This window comes from Pinus tabuliformis, chromosome Q, assembly GCF_031772625.1.
Source record: "Pinus tabuliformis cultivar Carrire ecotype Pingquan chromosome Q, CPIR1, whole genome shotgun sequence".
Classification (NCBI taxonomy): domain Eukaryota; kingdom Viridiplantae; phylum Streptophyta; class Pinopsida; order Pinales; family Pinaceae; genus Pinus; species Pinus tabuliformis.
In genome coordinates, this window is record NC_142296.1 from 739,630,027 (window position 1) to 739,647,968 (window position 17,942).

The 17,942-nt window shown below is 38.2% G+C and overlaps 1 protein-coding gene across 2 annotated transcripts in view; it reads left to right on the forward strand.

The window, feature by feature from the left end:
* Positions 1-17,942, forward strand: part of LOC149221659 (lysine-specific demethylase JMJ27-like) — a 113,352-nt gene that overhangs the window by 78,874 nt on the left and 16,536 nt on the right. For both annotated transcript variants that reach the window (XM_089385176.1, XM_089385175.1), the window contains exon 8: positions 7,988-8,317. In XM_089385176.1, the coding sequence (XP_089241302.1) occupies positions 7,988-8,317 (330 nt within the window). The remainder of the gene's footprint in view (positions 1-7,987; positions 8,318-17,942) is intronic.

Consider the following 17,942-nt stretch of genomic DNA (forward strand, 5'->3'; position numbering starts at 1 on the left):
CACATAGGAAATAATAAAGTTTAAGTTGGTCTAGTGTATAGTTAGGTAAAGTGTTTCTTTAGTATGTACTTTTTGTAACTTACAATCCGACGGTCACAATATGTTCTTGACATGAAGTGATCCGACGGTTAATTCTCTCCTTGGTATTACCGACAATTGATCCGTGGCTTAACACCCAATTGGTCCATGATCTCTATTTAAAGAACTTGGGGGGTCATTTGTTAGAGACCGTTCATGAGAGAAGCTTATGTAAATTTTCTTTCTTTTACATTAATAAATTTCCTGAAGTGGTTGCTTTGGCTTAGGCTGTGGACTGTTTCCCTCTCTCCTTGAGGGTTTTAACCATGTCAAGAATATTGGTCTATTGATCTGTGATCTATTTGTGAGCAGTGTCTTTTGGTGCTCTATCTAGGGAACTTACCTTGTAAATTCCTACATGGTATCAACACTATTCGAGGGTCGCATTTGTTGGTGATCCAAACCTAAAGACGGTACAACTGCATCCGAATGCCGTTTCCTAGATCTACTGTTTCTGACCGCTTTCGGGCCGAGATGATCACTATATTGTGTTAGGAGCATTTGTTCCAGTGAGGAACCCCTTTTGTTTCATGCGAAAAGGTTTTTGGTAGCCTTAACTACGTCATTTTTAAGCTTTGAAGGTATATAGTTTTTATTTGCAATTATAGTTATTTATCTCTCTGTTTATTTTGGTTTATAATCCACTATAATTTTTTTATTATTGGATCTATACTTTTCATTTTTGCGTATGCTCTTTGCTCTGCGACTTTGTGTGATATGGGTAAACCAGAAACATAAAGAGAGGATTTTTCTCATGCATATGCTCTTTTATGTTGCGCCTTAATGTGATCTCGAAAAATCAGAAACATTGAGGAAAATATTTAGTTTCTGGCCAAATTTAACTTTTTGCCGCAAGGCCTAGATAACTTTTGTTTGATTGTTTGGTTTGTGTGGGTTTCTGTTTTGTTTTGTAGGCAAAAATGGGTTTTTCAAGTAAGCACGCACTCCAAAGCTTTCGTGAGCAAAACAAAAAAAGCCCTTTCCTCCTTTTAAAAAATTACTGACCTTTTAAATTAGCTCACTTGATGTAAAGTTACTTTATGAGAATAGAGGTCTTGGGTTCAAGTTTTTTTTGTTGGAGTTATTTGTTCAAAAAGCACATGTAACTTATGTTTTAAAGTTACTTTAGGTAAAAGTGTTCTCACCTATTATAAAAAGAGGGTCACTTCTAAAGTGACTTTATCTTTTATTTAAGTTACAATTTAGTGGATAGCTCATAAAGTATCATTGTAAAAGTGACTTTCACTTATTTATAAAAGTGGGTCACATAAAATATTTTTTTTGTGAAAAGTGAGCTAAGGTTGGGAATTTTTTTTAAATATAACATTATCATTCACTTCTCACCATTCACGTGGTTCATCGATATCTTCAACAACTTTTCTTCAAAAGCGATGATTTCTTCATTCGGAATTCGTTTTCAGAGTCGTTTTTTTTAATCGGCTTAATTTTTCGAGAGCTTTTCATTGGAACACTTAGTTTCAACATATACAACTTCAATTTCTTTTAAAATGGAAAGTCCATGCCTAGTTATTCTTGACAACACTAACTACTTCTTATGGCTATTCTACATTGTGGATATACTTAGAAGTAAGGGTTTTTATAAAATAGCCTCAGGCCAAACAGCTAAACCTCAAGATGAATATAAACAAGCCAAATGGGAAAATAAGCAAGATCAAGCACGTGGGTTGATAAGGATGTTTATTTCTATAGACTTTAGATTCCATATCGCATAATTTGATATCCCCAATGAAGCAATGAAAAAACTCAATAAAGTTTTTGGAATTAAAAATGAAATTAGAGCTCATCAACTCGAAAATTAGTTGCTTATGTTGGACCCAAATATTTTTTCTTTCATTGAAGATTTTTTGTCCAAGTTCAAGGCCCTTGGACTTCTCTTGGAAGGTGTTAAGGTTAAGAAAGAAGATGGTAGCCTTATCTATTCCATTCTTACTAAGTTAGGACCAACTTACTCCGTGTTTGTTTCCACCTTCCATTCTAATAGAGAAGCCTTTATTTTTCAAGGACAAGACTACAAGTCCCCCTATGTTGATGCCTTTTGTGATTCTTTAATAAGAGAACAAGAAAAACTCTTACATCTCGGTCTTCTTAATATTGGAAACTGTTCTAAGAAAGCCTTAGCAACGCAACAACAACCAAGTTCAAAGAATTCTAATGAGCAACATCCTAAAAAGAATGGCCCTAAACTAAACAAGGGTACTAAGCCATTTCAGTCTGAAAATGAAAAATCAACTCAACAAAATGATAAGACAACTAAAAACAAAAGGAAGAAGACTGATAGACATTGCAACTTTTGTAATCGTGATGGCCACTTAGAATCCAAATGTTTAAGAAGATGGAAGCCTTGGAAGCAGCAATGAAGAAGCATAACATCCCATTTGGAGCACTCTTCAACTAAAACATCATCTTCAGGAATAACACTTTCTGCATGTGGTTGTCAAGCATCTCGGTCTGGATATGCATTAAATGTATCTTCTTCTTCTCATTCTCATGAGTGGCTCATTGATTCTGGAGCTTTTTATCACATGGCCAAAAACAAAGCCATGCTTTCTTCTTAATTGATTGTAACACCAAAAATATATATGTTGGTGATGATAGATCTCTTAGTGTTGTGGGGATTGGAACTATTCATCTAGACAATGGTCAATTTATTGATTTATTGTGTTCGTATTTTATCTTGCAACCTTATATCTATATATCAGATAACTCATTCAGGTGAAGGTAAAACCGTTGAATTTTCACCTCATGATGTTGTAATTAAGAACCTACGAGATCCTAGACAAGTTTTAGCTACTGGCATTGCTGATGATTCTACAAGGTTGTACAAGTTTAACTTTGGGTCATTAACTCTTCCCTCGGTATTTGTTGCTCATAATGATGAAGTGAACAAACTTTGGCATGAGCGACTTGGTCACTTAAACTATCGCTCCCTTCAAAATCTATGTAAAGAAAATATGGCGACAGGTCTTCCTATGGTATCTTGTAGAGATGGTGTTTGTTTCGGATGTGTACTCGGAAAACATCATCGGGGTAGTTTTGAAAAATGTGCCTCTTGGCACGCCTCAATAGCTTTACAACTTGTGCATAGTGATTTATGTTGTCCACTTCCAGTTGTTTCATTCTCTAGCTGCAAGAATTTCTTAACTCTCATTGATGATTTCTCCAGACGCACTTGGGTATACTTCTTAAAACTCAAGGGTGAAGTCTTTAACATGTTCTTGGCCTTTAAGGCTTTTGTTGAGAAACAATCTTGACATCAAATTCTTAAGCTAAGATTTGATAATGGCAGAGAATATGTTAACATCAAATTCATCAATTTAAAAGACATATCATAAGCAATTCACTGTGCCAATTACAAAGTACATCTCACTCCTCCTAAGGTTTTAAAGAATATCACTCCAGAAGAAGCATGGAGCTCAATTAAACCATATGTAAGTCAATTTGTGTTTTTGGAAATTAAGCATGGGCCCATATTCTAGATGAGAAAATAAAGCCTTCGAACCTAAGAGTGAAAAATGTATTTTTGTTGGATATTCTGAAGATGTCAAAGGATATAGACTTTTACAACATAAATCCAAAAATGTTATCATTTGAAGAGATGTAAAGTTTGCTGAAAATATATCGGTCTACGAGCCTAGTTAGATGAATGTGCTACCTCTCTCTATCCCTTCTACTTCTGATGATGACAACTAAGATGGCAATCCTCCCCCACCTTCTCGAGATATTTGTTCAACTCCTCAGCTTTCAAAATGGGTTTGCGCTTCTCGGGATGTAGCAGGTGCTCTTGCAGGTGATCCTACAGATAATCGTCGTACATGTTCTCAGTTCGATAGAGCCTCTTTTTTACTGGGTCAAACTTAAGTGAATTATGATCTTGACACCTTTGCAGAAGCTTCAGGGCATCTGGATTGGGACGCAACTATGAATGAAGAATATCGTTCATTATTGACAAATGATACATGGGACCTTGTTCGTCTACCAAAGGGACAAAAACTTGTTAGATGCAAATGGGTTTACAGAACCAAGTTTGGACCAGATGGAAAGGTCGATAGACATAAAGCTTGTCTTATTGCTCACAAGTTGAAGGCATTGACTATACTGAAACCTTCTCCCCTGTTGTCAAACTGAACTCTATCTACCTTGTTCTTTCCCTTGGTGCCACTTTCAAATGGGAAGTCCATAAGATGGATGTTAAATCTGCCTTCTTGCATGGTGACTTGCATGAAAAAATCTATATGGAACAACCCCTTGGCTTTATACAAACAGACTCCAGCCTTGTATGTCGGCTTAAGAAATCCCTTTATTGTCTCAAGCCAGCCCCTCGGGCTTGGTATGCCAAAATGGATAGCTTTCTTTTAGATACTGGCTTTTCTAGGTGTCATTCTAACAATACTGTCTAAACCAAGAAACTGGGGAAGTCTCTTATCATTGTTGTTCTTTATGTTGATGATCTTCTCCTTACTGGTAGTGATCCCAACCTTATAAACCATGTGAAATCCAACCTTAAAAAGCAGTCTGAAATGATAGACTTATGACACTTGCATTATTTTCTTGGTCTTCAAGTCTTGCAATCCAAAGAAGGTATTTCCCTTTTCTAGTCCAAGGATGCCTGTGATCTTCTATGCCACTTTCTCATGAAAGATTGTAAGCCTTCCCCTTCTCCCTTTTAGGTTGGAGCCAAACTTTCAGTCACTTGTACTTCCCTTGAAGTTGATGCAACCTTATATCGTCAGCTTGTTGGAAAACTTTTGTATCTGACCCATACGCGTCTTGACCTTTCCTTTTCTCTTGGCCTTGTTGCTCGGTTTATCCAAAACCCACATGAAAGTCATTGGAAAGCAATTAAAAGAATACTTTGTTATGTTCGAGGTACAATTCAATTTGGGATTCATTACAGTGTAGAAACATCTCCTCTATTGGTTGGTTTCACTGATTTTGATTGGGCTGGTGACCATGATGATTGGAAGTCTACTGCAGGTTATGTCTTCACTCTTGGTTTTGGACCTATTACATGGGCTTTCAACAAACAAAGTGCCATTTCTCTTTCTTCAACAGAAACATAGCGTCATGGCACTGTTGAAGCTAGTAAGGACGCAATGTGGCTGCTAGATCTTGTGAGAGTTTGATTTTCAACAACATTTGACTATGCTTTGGTGTGATAATCAAAATACCGTTCAGCTATGCAAAGATCCAGTCCAACATCAGCGCAACAAACACATTGAACTACACATGCACTTCATCAGAAAGCTCATTCATGACCATTTTCTTGAAGTGCAATATTGTTCAACCGATGATCAAGTTGCAGACATCTTTACAAAGGCTCTCACAGAGGCGAAGTTTACTAAACTGCGATTTATGGTTGGAGTTCAGGAAGTTATCAGTTGTCACTAAGGGGGGATAGGCTCTAATGTCTCCTTCCTTCTCCTATTGTGTCATCTTTGTACATCCTTCAATCCTATCCCAAGTTGTTCTTAAGGGGGGATGTTAGGATATTGCGACACAAGAAATAATTAAGTATAAGTTGGTCTAGTGTTCAGTTAGGTAAAGTGTGTTTCTGTAGTATGTACTTTTTGTAACTTATAATCCGACGGTCACGATATGTTCTAGACATGAAGTGATCCGACAATTCATTCTCTCCTTGGTATTACCGACACTTGATGTGTGGCTTAACAACCAATTGGTCCATGATCTCTATTTAAAGAGCATGAAGGGTGATTTGTTAGGTATCGTTCATGAGAGAAGCTTATGTAAATTTTCTTTCTTTTACATAAATAAATTGCTTGAAGTTGCCACATTGGCTCAAGTCGTGGACTGTTTCCCTCTTTGAGGATTTTAACCACATCAAGAACACTGGCGTATTGCTCTGTGATCTATTTGTGAGTGGTGTCTTTTGGTGTCCTATCTAAGGAACTTACCTTGTAAATTCCTACATGGTTGTTGGTTTACGACTGGGTTGTATGGTGGTCCATGGGTAGAAGAGCTACTTTTGATTTTGGTGGATTATCTTCGCCTATGCCAAGGAGCATACCGAGTGCAAGGCTCATCTGATATTGTAGGTGGGACGACTTTGTGTAGGCCAACCTTTGCTTCTTCCATGTTGATGACTATGTTCAGCAAGGTGTTGATTGAATACATTTACAAATGGATACCCTTTCTTGTGGACAGGATTGGGGTCTATCATGTGTTTGGCTGTAATGTTGTTTTCTGCTGCTGATATATTTTGGAGTTAGTTTTCATATCACTGATGCTATTGGTGGGAAGGTTTTCCCTTGTCAGTTCTTGGCACTCAGCTGAAGGGTTGTGTTTTGCACTCCTATTGTTGGGAGGAAAAAATGTCCTTACGCAATTGGTTTCATACATGAAGATAAGCATCTGTTTTTCTGTAGAAAGCTTGTCATCGTGATTTACAGTAAATAATGACAATATTGCCTATGGTTTGTCATATTTTCAGTGAAGAGATATATCTGCATATTTTCTTTCATTTCATTGTCTGTGTATTTGAAAGTTGTCCTATGCCTTTCCATTTTGATATGAATGTATTATTGCAAGCAAAATTGCTTCCATAAAGTTATGTTCCTTGCGCATAAAAAGTTACAGCATGTTGGAATAAAAATCTGTCAAAAGATGTGATTTTCTTGTTGTTGTTATTGGTTATATTTTTTTCTCTATTTTTGTAATTTTCCTTTTATCATTATTCTTAATTTACCTTGTTTTTCTTTAATTCTATTCTATATTGTTTTTATTCTTGTTTCTTGAAATTTGTTGTTAACTTTTAATTTTTTATCCCAGCAATGACCGCATAGAAACAGTGAGGAATTGGGTTATGAAATCAATTCGATTAAAAAGTTCATTTCGAGGATTACATTTCATTTATGGGAAACTTATTTTTCATTGAGAAATGAATAAGTATATCCACTTGAAACCTACTGAAGCCGAAATGCACTACATAGTTAGAAGGAAAAAACAAGGAAGCATTACAGATTGTGTGCTCTATTCCTAAGATTGGAATTTTGCATGTTACAACTCTGATTATTTCAAGGGTAAGAGGCACAGATGTTTATTTGTAACGATGATGCCTCTTTAACAATTTATATAATGCAAGTACAGGAGTTCTCTTATGCAGTGGATACAAGATAAGCTCTTGTCTTCACTCTTCCTAATCATATGTCTGAGGTGCAAGTGGCCCTACAATTTCCCATGCTTAGCAATGAGTGGCCTAGATGGGGAAAGTCCCAACAATAAAGAAGGCGAGAAAGTAAAACATACGATTTTGGATGATGTTGGATGGAATGAATGCAAATACATGACTTATTCTCCAATAATGGAGATGATAAGGTAGACATATTCAAACTTACCTAGGCTTGTGGAGAATCGGAGATTCATGAGGCCATTTATAGTTGTGATTGATAAAAGGAAATACTGAACTGGAAGGCATGCCACTTGTTAACTCCCAAGCCCTCAATGCTGTATATCCTGAGTAATTCCTTGAACACTGCCACCAAAGAATTGAATTGTGTGTCCCTTATGAAAGGCTTCTCGCTTTTCCATTTGTAGAACTGGCACAAATTGGAGTATTTGTGGATACAATTAAAAATAATTTAATGTCTTTATTTTGCAAAACTGCCAATGTAATCAGGCTTGAGGTTTCCAGGTCTTAAAATAAATATCACGTGATGCTTATGCTGTGTGTGTTCAATGTTGAGATATTCTGGATATTGTTAAATATTAAGTAGGGTTCTTCTGCATTGTCAATATTTATGTCATTTTTCAAGGTTTAGTTTACTGCTTAATTTGCTTTTAGTTATTATTTTAGGTTTTTCTTGTTTGCTCTTCGAGCTAGTGTATGGATTTACAAGGCTGAACTAATTTTGTTTGACACAATGTTTTCCAGGTTGAGATAAATATTCATCAATTTTTTAAAGGTTATACGGAGGGGAGGATGCATAAGGATCAATGGCCCGAGATGTTGAAGTTGAAGGATTGGCCTCCTTCAAATTACTTCGAGGAACGTCTACCACGTCATGGTGCTGAATTTATCAGTGCGTTACCCTTCCAGGAGTATGCCCATCCTAAATGTGGGCTTCTAAATCTTGCCACAAAGCTTCCAGCGAACTGCTTGAAACCTGATTTAGGCCCAAAAACATATATAGCTTATGGCACCCGGGAAGAACTTGGTAGAGGAGATTCAGTGACTAAGTTGCACTGTGACATGTCTGATGCGGTAAGCGTTGGTTTCTTACAAATATGATCATCCTATATTTTTCTATTGATAGTGGAAACTGCAATCAACAACATATAGGTTTCTGCAAACTTGTTTGTAAGAGTGATATCCAATTATTATTTGTATTTGTCTTGCTTCATTGCTATTCTTTGCAAATTTATCCTGTATCTCATGTAACACAAGTGAATTTGTTCAATATAAACAGTGTTTGTGAGTGTATCTTCAATTGGAGATGATAGCCTCTTCAATCATGATTTGTTGGTAGTATGTAAATGGTGAAGTTACTATTCGGATAGAGAAGTTTGTTATTTCTGGCCTATGGCTCTTATTCTATGATTCTTTAATGTATGCTTTTGTATGTAAAGTGCTTTGTTGCTCTTGGATTTCTGAAATAATCCTTTTGTTTTTTGTTTGTAGTGGCTGCAGGCTAAATGCCTCGCCTTTTCATCGTGTATGAAGGATAGTTCATTAATTGCTTATGAAATCTCTTGTTTCTGTTAAATATTAGTGAGAAATCATAATTTAAACTGCGTTAGTAAGCTCCAGGTTCCATCCCCACTCTGCATTGTAGGGGTGAATGGCCAAAACCAAGCCAGCTACTGCTCATTTCCATTATCCTGGATATCCTGCTTCTAAGATAATAATTTAATGCAATCTTGGTGGAACTAAGCTGAATCATAAATGTTCTCTTTGAAAAAGGAAGCAATAACATTCTATGGCTGAAAGAGATCACCTATGTTCAGAGGCTAGGTATGTTTATTTTATACCTGTCGTAATCAAAATTCTTGAGATCTAGTGGGGCAGTTTTCATGGCTTTCACTAATATTTATTTATTGATGAATGGGTTACATCCTTGTTCTTAAGCCTTTCTAGTATCTTATATCTAGACTTTCTGGGAGTCTACATTTTTTCATGATCTTTACCAATCAATTCACTTAGCAAAGCCCCTAGGAGTTGCATTAATTTATTTCATTCTTTTCCCTGTTGTAACATCCTTGGGTTTTTGTGAAGTCTATTTGAAATGCGTTTGTCTTAACCTGTTTGGACTTTAGCTTTCATAAATAAACTTGTCTGCATACAGTTTTAGAGGGAATCGCAAGGTTAGACGGGGATTAAACAATCTTGGGCAAAAGTGTTGTTGATTTAAAAATAGTGCATTCGATCATGGAGTTTGAGATTGCAAGGTGCAAGAAAAAATGTTTACATGCAAGGATATTACTCTGCCCTTAAGTTGCAAGAAATGTGGATAGAGTGTTGTACCATTTACAGAAATGGCTTGAAACATAGAGACACATTTTGTACAGCCCTGAAACGTGTTTTGTACATATGGATTTCCTTATCACGAAAGGGAAATGTGGACAGAAACACCTGCTCACATTTCAAGCCTGCAACATGATCAGTACTGTGTTTCTTCATCTAATTTGGGCAATGTTGACTGGGTTTGATGGTGTGGACCAACCTTGGTGACTCTAAGCCCTAATTGAAGGTTAATTAAGTATTAATGACACTTCTAGAAACGTACAACAATTTTATTTAATAAAGAGGGTTTCTGTCCCATTTTTTTCTCACAAGGTTTGAGTGAGGGTGATTTTGACAAGAAGATTTTTAGTCTTTTAGGTAGCTTGAGCAAGAGTGATTCCAACAAGAGGGATTTCAGACTTTTAGCAAGCTATAACAAGCATTGACTGGTGTTTTGGGAAGTGTTGCAAACATCCTGATATTATTGCAATAAATCCCGAATTGGCGATTTTTGGCCTAGCTGCTGTTTGCCGATTTGTATCGATATTTTGGTGGTATCTTAATTTTGTAGATGTTTGCTGGTTTTTACTGATATTTTTCTGATTTTTACAATATTTTGGTTTTCTGTACCCTTGCTGATTTTAGCCCGATGCTGATGTTTGCAACATTGGTTTTGGGCAGCTACAATCATCACTTCTCTGTGTGTTTAGGTGAGCAGCAAGGAGTTTGGACTTTTGGGTAGCTACATCATGCATTCTATGGTTTTTTTGGGCAGTTTTAACTATTTCTTGTGTGTTTAGGTGACCAGCAAGTTTTCCCTGTAATTTGAGTGCTTTAGGTTTATGCATATATTATCAATATTATTCATTGCAGATATGTTTTCTGTTTTTTCACAGCAACATTGGTTTCCAACCAAGTTATATCTCTTCCTCGAACTCCTAAATCCAACAAGACTGCCTTAAATCCTATTTGGAGGCATGTTAAGAAGATTGCTTAAATTCCTAGTGGTTGTTCCTAGGAATGGGATGTTGATGTTTTGGGTAGCATCAGGAGTATTCTCATGTGTGGGCAAGTGGGCTAAGTGATGGTGCTTTGCACCCATATAACCATGGTATTCTGATGACCCATCGTATTTTGATAACCCATGGTATTGCACCATTTGGAATAATGTAAGTACAAGGGTGAGTGGTTATTTTTGTTGATGGCAACTTGCAAGAGAACATATTCTGGAGGAGAAGGCTGAGAAAGCCTTAGACTTGTGGAGGGCTGAGAGGGCCTGTAGAATATGTGGTAAAAAGAACAAGAGAGGCATCTTGTGGAGCAGGCTGAGTAGTCCTTAGGAAGGCCAAGCAAGGTTGCAGAGTATGTTGTATCTGTAAAAGTAGCGAAGGGATGAGTTTGACTTTATTTGGACAGCTGAAAAGGGCTGAGTTTGCCCTTGTTTGGACAGCAGATAAGGTCTGAGTTTTCCCTTGTTTGGACAGAAGAGAAGGGCTGAATTACAGGGGTGTTTGGGCAAAGTGAATGGCAAAGTTTTCCCTCGTATTTGGCATTTTACTGAGCATTGTAAAAGGGCTATTTTTCCATGTACAAGAACCCTAGATTCTTGTTGAAAGACTAATAAGAATTGTGTTTTGGGGCTAAAATTTTGTGTTTACTGTGCATGATATAATTGCTGGTTTTATAAGTCCCGTTGTTCTAAATTTATTTCTGGTTAGACACATAAATGTGTTTCAGTTTATTAGTTGGGTAAAGTTAATAGGAAACTGTTATGAGATTTGATATGTGCATGTGTGTGCGCATTGAGTTTAGTGCCCAAAATATAACATTGGAGTGCAATCTCTGTCATCAATTGTAGCTCAGTGGCCCCATAGCTTAAAGCATTGTTTTCGAACTCTAGAGGCCATTTAGAGCCTCATTGATTATGTATTTTGTTGCTGATATGTATTGCTCGGTGCCCTTTTGATATATTCACCTTTACATGGTATATATATGAGCAAACCTTGCATATTTTATCATGTTTTTAAATCTCAAAAATAGTTTTTTTTATTATTATTAAAAACTAATTATTTCATGTATTTTTTTGAAGACAGGTTCATTGAGATCTAACTAGTCTCGATTTGAAACCCAGTTTATTAGGTGGATTGGTCCGGCCACCAGTTCCGATTTTTAAAACCATGGTTAGTTGCAAAAAAACAAATGATTCAAAAGAGAGGGAGAAGTATGCGAAAGAGTAGAATGAGTCTAATAAGATAAAAATAAGATATGCACAACTTGCTAAAGCTAATTCTTAGGATTTTAACATTGAGCCAAGGATTGTGCATCAAACAAGGAAGAGGAAACCATCTCAATAACAACAACAACAACAACAATGATCAAGGTGGATGTTGGTGGCCACCCACCTATTCCACTTGGACACCCACAACTGTCTCTTTCAGTTTTTCAGTTTCCTTAATTATAGCACAATTTACTATTTTTAGTAGTTTTTTGGGTTCTAAACTTTTGGAGCCGCTTTGAGGCTCTAAACGACGTTTTTTGGGAAAATTGGGAGCAAAATGGGTCCATGGAAGTCCTCGGATAGATCTTTTTAACGAGGTATTGTGCGTGTCAAATGGAGATTGTATGCCAAAGTTACGACTTCAGGAAGTTGATGTACCAACTTACCCAAAATGGGGCCCATAGTTTGGCGTTTCATCTCCTAGGGTTAGGTTTTTGGATGTTTAGGGTTTTCCATTGTTTTTCAACAATAAATAGGCCTTCGAGCCTCATTGTAAGACAATTTAGAGGCATGTAGTTGCCACATCTCTTCTCTGAGATAAGCTACTATTGCCTAGCAAGTTTATTTCCATTTATATTTGTAAGCATATTTCAGTATTTTACATTAATGAAATGAAGTATTAGTTTTGCTACACCTCTGTATTTATGATTATTTCTGTATTTTATTGTGTTCTTGCATCAATCCAGATCAGTGGTATCAGAGTGGTTTGCTCTTTCTCTTTTTTTCTTTGCATGTCCCCACTGAGGTCGGGATATAAGGAGTTAGGACTTGAACTGGTTGAACCTTTGCAAGACCAGCCTCACAAACCCCAACGACCTTCCATGGCAGATGAAAAGAAAGATGAGGGGGCTGGAGATCCTATCAAAATCTTGTTCGAAGAAGCCCTCGAGCGATACATGAACACGATGATGGACATCTTTTCCCAGATCCTTTAGCAGCTACCCAGGGGCGACGCATCTGCTTCCAACAGCTACTCTGGAAATGCCACATCCCTTAAGGTACAAGTTACCTTTGAAATCCCCGTATTCAAGGGTCAGATAGACGCAGATGCCGTCGATAAATGGTTAAATCTGCTAGGAGGTTATTTTTCTGTTAATGATTTGGGTCAGATAGACGCAGATGTCGTCGATAAATGGTTAAATCTGCTAGGAGGTTATTTTTCTGTTAATGATTTTTCAAGTCGGGAAAAGATCACTTTTTCACTTTTTAAAGCAACACCCCACGTCAAGGATTGGTGGGAAACCTACTGTGAGCAGAAAGATGAGAGTACGATCTCGCTGTTTTTAGCCGCACCCACTTGGAATTTGTTCCGGGATGCCATTAAGGAGCTATACTACCTTGTCAAAAGCTACAAGGATAAATACATAAAGTGGACCACGCTGTGGCAAGGAAGGGACCAAGATGTGCCAGAGTTCACAAATATTTTTCATACCCTTCGCACAAAGTTGGGTATCAAGGATTCTGAGCTACATTTGGTACTTAAATACCATCGCTGCCTACACGAGATGGAGTTGTTGAACATCTCCTCGCTCGACGTGGCATATCGAAATGCTCTCAAGATCGAGCAGAAGTTTAAACAAAAAAAGAGAGACTTTGGATTTGCGAATCCAAAGAACAAAGGACAAAGCCAAGGCAGGGTGACCCAAGACAACCCGTTGAAGCCGCAAGAAAAGAACAACACCACGAAGTCAAAGGACACAGGAAAGTGGTGTGAGTTCCATAAGAGCCCCACTCATAACACAAGTGAGTGTCAGACTAAGCAATCGCTGATGGCCGAGTTGAAGGCTTCAGAATCAGATGCATGTTTCGACCCTGAGTCAGAACCTGACAAGGGGAATGACAAAGGGAAGCAAATCATTGATGCGGAGCCAAGCGCCACTGTTGCCACCGCTAAGGTCCAGAGGAATGAGCTTGAAGATTCAGAGGAGGGCGAACGTCTTTTCCACTCACAGATGTGGGTGAAGGGTTCGCCGCTGCAATTCATTGTTGATAGTGGGAGCCAAAAGAACCTCATTTCAGCATAGGTCGTGAAGCGGCTGAGACTACTAAACATACCACAGCCGCAATCGTACAACATTGGGTGGCTTCACCAAGGACGAGATCTCTGAGTCTGCTAGCAGTGCTGCCTTCCTTATAGCATCAAGCCCTTCACAGATGAGGTATTGTGTGATGTTGCACCGCTTGATGTTTGTGATGTATTATTAGGCCAACCATACTTATGGAAGCGACATGTTGTGTATGAGTCAAGGCTTCGCGTTGTTATTATTTTTTTGTGTAATACATTATACAGGATATCGGAGGTAGGCCCACCTATTCGCCACTTCTTTGATCTCTGCTAAAAAAGGTAGTAAAATCATCTCCCAGACTAGGAAATTTATTTTCTGTCTTGTTCGCTCTTAAAGTAAGGGGAAGATCGTAGCCACATCCATGGTGTCCAGGAAGGGTTCCTCCACGCAACAGAAGAAGGTGGATATGATCATGAAAGAATACAAGAACATCTTCTCCTCACCCACAAGGGTACCGATGCACTGTCAGGTCAAGCATTTATCTGATCTGACTTCCAAAGCACCTCTACCCAGCAGGCCGATCTATTGCCACTCCATTTTGGAAAATGCCAAGTACAAGCAACAACATGATCAACATCAGGTACCACACAAGTTTCAAGTGGGCGGCAAAGTCTAGTTGTATTTGCAGAAAGAATGCCTTACAAGAGCCCATTAGAAGCTCAAACCACTCTGATATGGTCCTTACACCAGTACCAAGGCTGTGGGAAACAATGTTTTGGAGCACAACATTCCCCCATTCCTTCGCTTGCACCGAGTGTTTAATGTGGATTGTCTTCGACCAAGCTTCCCACTGTTACTGGACACATCAGAGGTTGCAGAACAACTCACCAGGGACCAAGTTCAACAAAAGTTTCCTCATCTCATGGAGGAACTCAACGCAATGGGGACCATTGCTTACTAAGGGTGGAGGAATGATCAAGGTGGATTTTTGTGGCCACCCACTTATCCCACTTGGACCCCCACAACTGTCTCTGTCAGTTTTTCAGTTTCCTTAATAGTAACACAATTTACTATTTTTAATAGTTTATCGGGTCTTGAACTTTTGGAGCCGTTTTGAGGCCCTAAACGACGTTTTTTGGGAAAACTAGGAGCAACATGGGTCCATGGACCGATGTTGCTGATCCCAAAGTTGTATTCATCGGATAGATCTTTTTAACGAGGTATTGTGCACGTCAAATGGAGATCGTATGCCAAAGTTACGATCCTTGGAAGTTGATGTACCAATTTACCCAAAACAGGGCCCATAGTTTGGCATTTCATCTCCTAGGGTTAGGTTTTTGGATGTTTAGGGTTTGCCATTGTTTTTCAACAATAAATAGGCCTTCGAGCCTCATTTTAAGACAGTTCAGAGGCATGTAGCCGCCACATCTCTTCTCAGAGATAAGCTACCATTGCCCTAGCTAGTTTATTTCCATTTCTGTTTGTAAGCACATTTTAGTATTTTACATTAATGAAATGAAGTATTATTTCTGCTGCATCTTTGTATCTATGGTTATTTTTGTATTTTATTGTGTTCTTGCATAAATCTAGATCAAACAAGCATTGAAATTTCAAGATTTTACAGTTTAAGAGAGCTAAATAGCTAAAATGTTGAATCTTCAAGGGAAAGAAGAAGCTGAAACAAGAATGGAAAGGGTCACCTATGCTTGTGGTATGCCTTTTAGTGTGGTTCATTCTCCTTATTGGTATGATATGATGAGGGCAATGAACATAGCTCCTTAAAGGTTCAAACCTCAATTGGATTAACTATGAAAAACTTAACTATTTTTTTCAAAAAGGAGAACGAGCTTTTTGAGTATATTTTAGCACTATTTGTGCTTCATGGGTTAGCTTTGTGTTTGTAATCAACATAGCTCCTTAGATGTTCAAGCCTCAATCGACCTAACTATGAAAAACTTGAAATATTTTTTTAAAAAGGAGTTTTTTGAGTATATTTTAGCACTATTTGTGCTTCATGGATTAGATTTGTGTTTGCTATTTCCTCATATGGATGTAGAGATATTAGATGTAGGCCATTGACCAATATCATTGTGACTTCACGAAAAAGTGTAATGTTTTCTAAAGGTCGAATATTGTTTAGGTTGATATTTTAATAAAATCTATTGAGCAAGTAGGATTGGCTATGGTAGCGCAAATTATCATGGATAATGCATTGCTTTTGCAAAGTTGCAGGTTTGATTGTTGAGAGCAATATCATCACATTTCTTGGACTCCTTGCATTATTCATAATTTAAATCTAATCTTTAAAGAAACGAGAATAAAGTTCCATGGATGGAGGAGCTCTTAGGGCAAGTAAGTACATATTGAAATTCGTACTAGTCTCTGACAATATTTTGAAAATACTTCAAAATGGATTCGTTGAGGCAAGATTTGCTTTAAACTTCATCATATTGCATCGCCTTTTTAAGGAGCAACTATTAGTTTCTATGGTGGTGAGTTGACTTTGGGTTTAGTGGAGATAGGTAGATTCAAAGTGGGGAATTATGGTGTGTGTTACCTACCACCAATGGGTGACCCTTATAAAATATTTTTTTTCTCTTAGATTTGTCTTCAGTCGACAACCAACAACCCGTTGCAGCCACTAGATAGCTCAATGTGCCACCATTCTTTACCACCTGAGTCAGCCATTGTGTGTCCTCGCGCATCTGTTATGATCGTATGTTTGAAGGTGGGCCTTCCAACCTCTAAGGTATGACTTTTCATAATGTAATTGAGTGTTTATGCTTGCTTTTCTTTGGCACATTTGGACATGGATTAGTGGGGTGATTTAGATGAAAGAATGGGCTTGGATTGTATTCTTGTTCCCTTGTTTAAACCTATGGGTTAATCTAGTATCCCAGTCCCTTAGGATTTCCCCTATTGACTACTAGCTTTAAGAGTGGCACTACATGGGAAACCCTAATTTTGGTTGTGTGGTTTCGCTTCCCTACACCATATATTTCACTCCCCTTTGCTCGTTACTAACCCTTTTCACAATTTTCCCCATTTGGGTCCACATTTGCCCATTGGGTCCACAAGGTGTTGACATCCCCTTCCCCTTGGCCACACTTTGGGTCAGGCCTGGAACGATGCCTCAGAGGTTGATGTAGTTAAAAAGAAGGATAAAAGCATAATTTGGCCACTTACAACAGGAAATGTGCCATAAAATTCAAAAGATGGTTGAGACATAAAAATTTAGCACGTGTGAAAAAGCCAAACATGAGCTCTACCCCCTTATCATTATAGCCATCACTTTGGTTCCTAGGGCCCCTATGAGTGCCCCTTGCATCATTAAGGAACCCGTGATTGTCCCAACCCTTGGTGGGCGATGAACTGCCCAACCTTAAGAGGATAATCACTGGTTCATCATACGCATGATGATCTCATCCCTTCGAGCCGCGAACAATAAAATGAAGAAAAATCAATGAAAGGCAAAAGACATATGAAGAAGGGTGGAAAAACAAAGGTTGGGGTAACTCATGTACCACGATTGCTCCCTCCTACATTCATAAACCCAAGGTGTGGGCTTCCCTCATTCTAGCTTCTTCCCTTGTAACATGACATGTGGCTTGGAGCCTTTCCTATTGCCCTATTTCGTTCCATTATCATTTCACATGGCACCTTCCATTTGATGGATGTACCATGGACATGTCAGTCCATTAGAGGTTGAAACCAATAAGGTCCTTTTTAACCTCTCTTGTCAAGCAACGAAACACCTGTACATTTTGAAGCCCATTTGGAAGGGCATGCCACTATGAGTTGTACACTTTTGCCCTTGATTAACAAGCCTATTTACTCAATTTCACTAATGATTAATTGTACTAGAAGGTGAGGAGACGTATAGGATCTTGATACAGGATAACAAGTGGTCTTCATCATGGACTTGTTCTCCCTATAGGAGGTCCGAGCTCTCCAGCCAATCGAAGGTCTTGATGAGGTTTTGTCTCATTCAAAGAGACAGGGGAGGGCATGTATTGTCTTTTAGCCCTCACTGATGGAGCATCAACTTATTATTGAGTTACTGGAGACCCATAAGACCGTTGTTTGTGCCCCACAACCATTT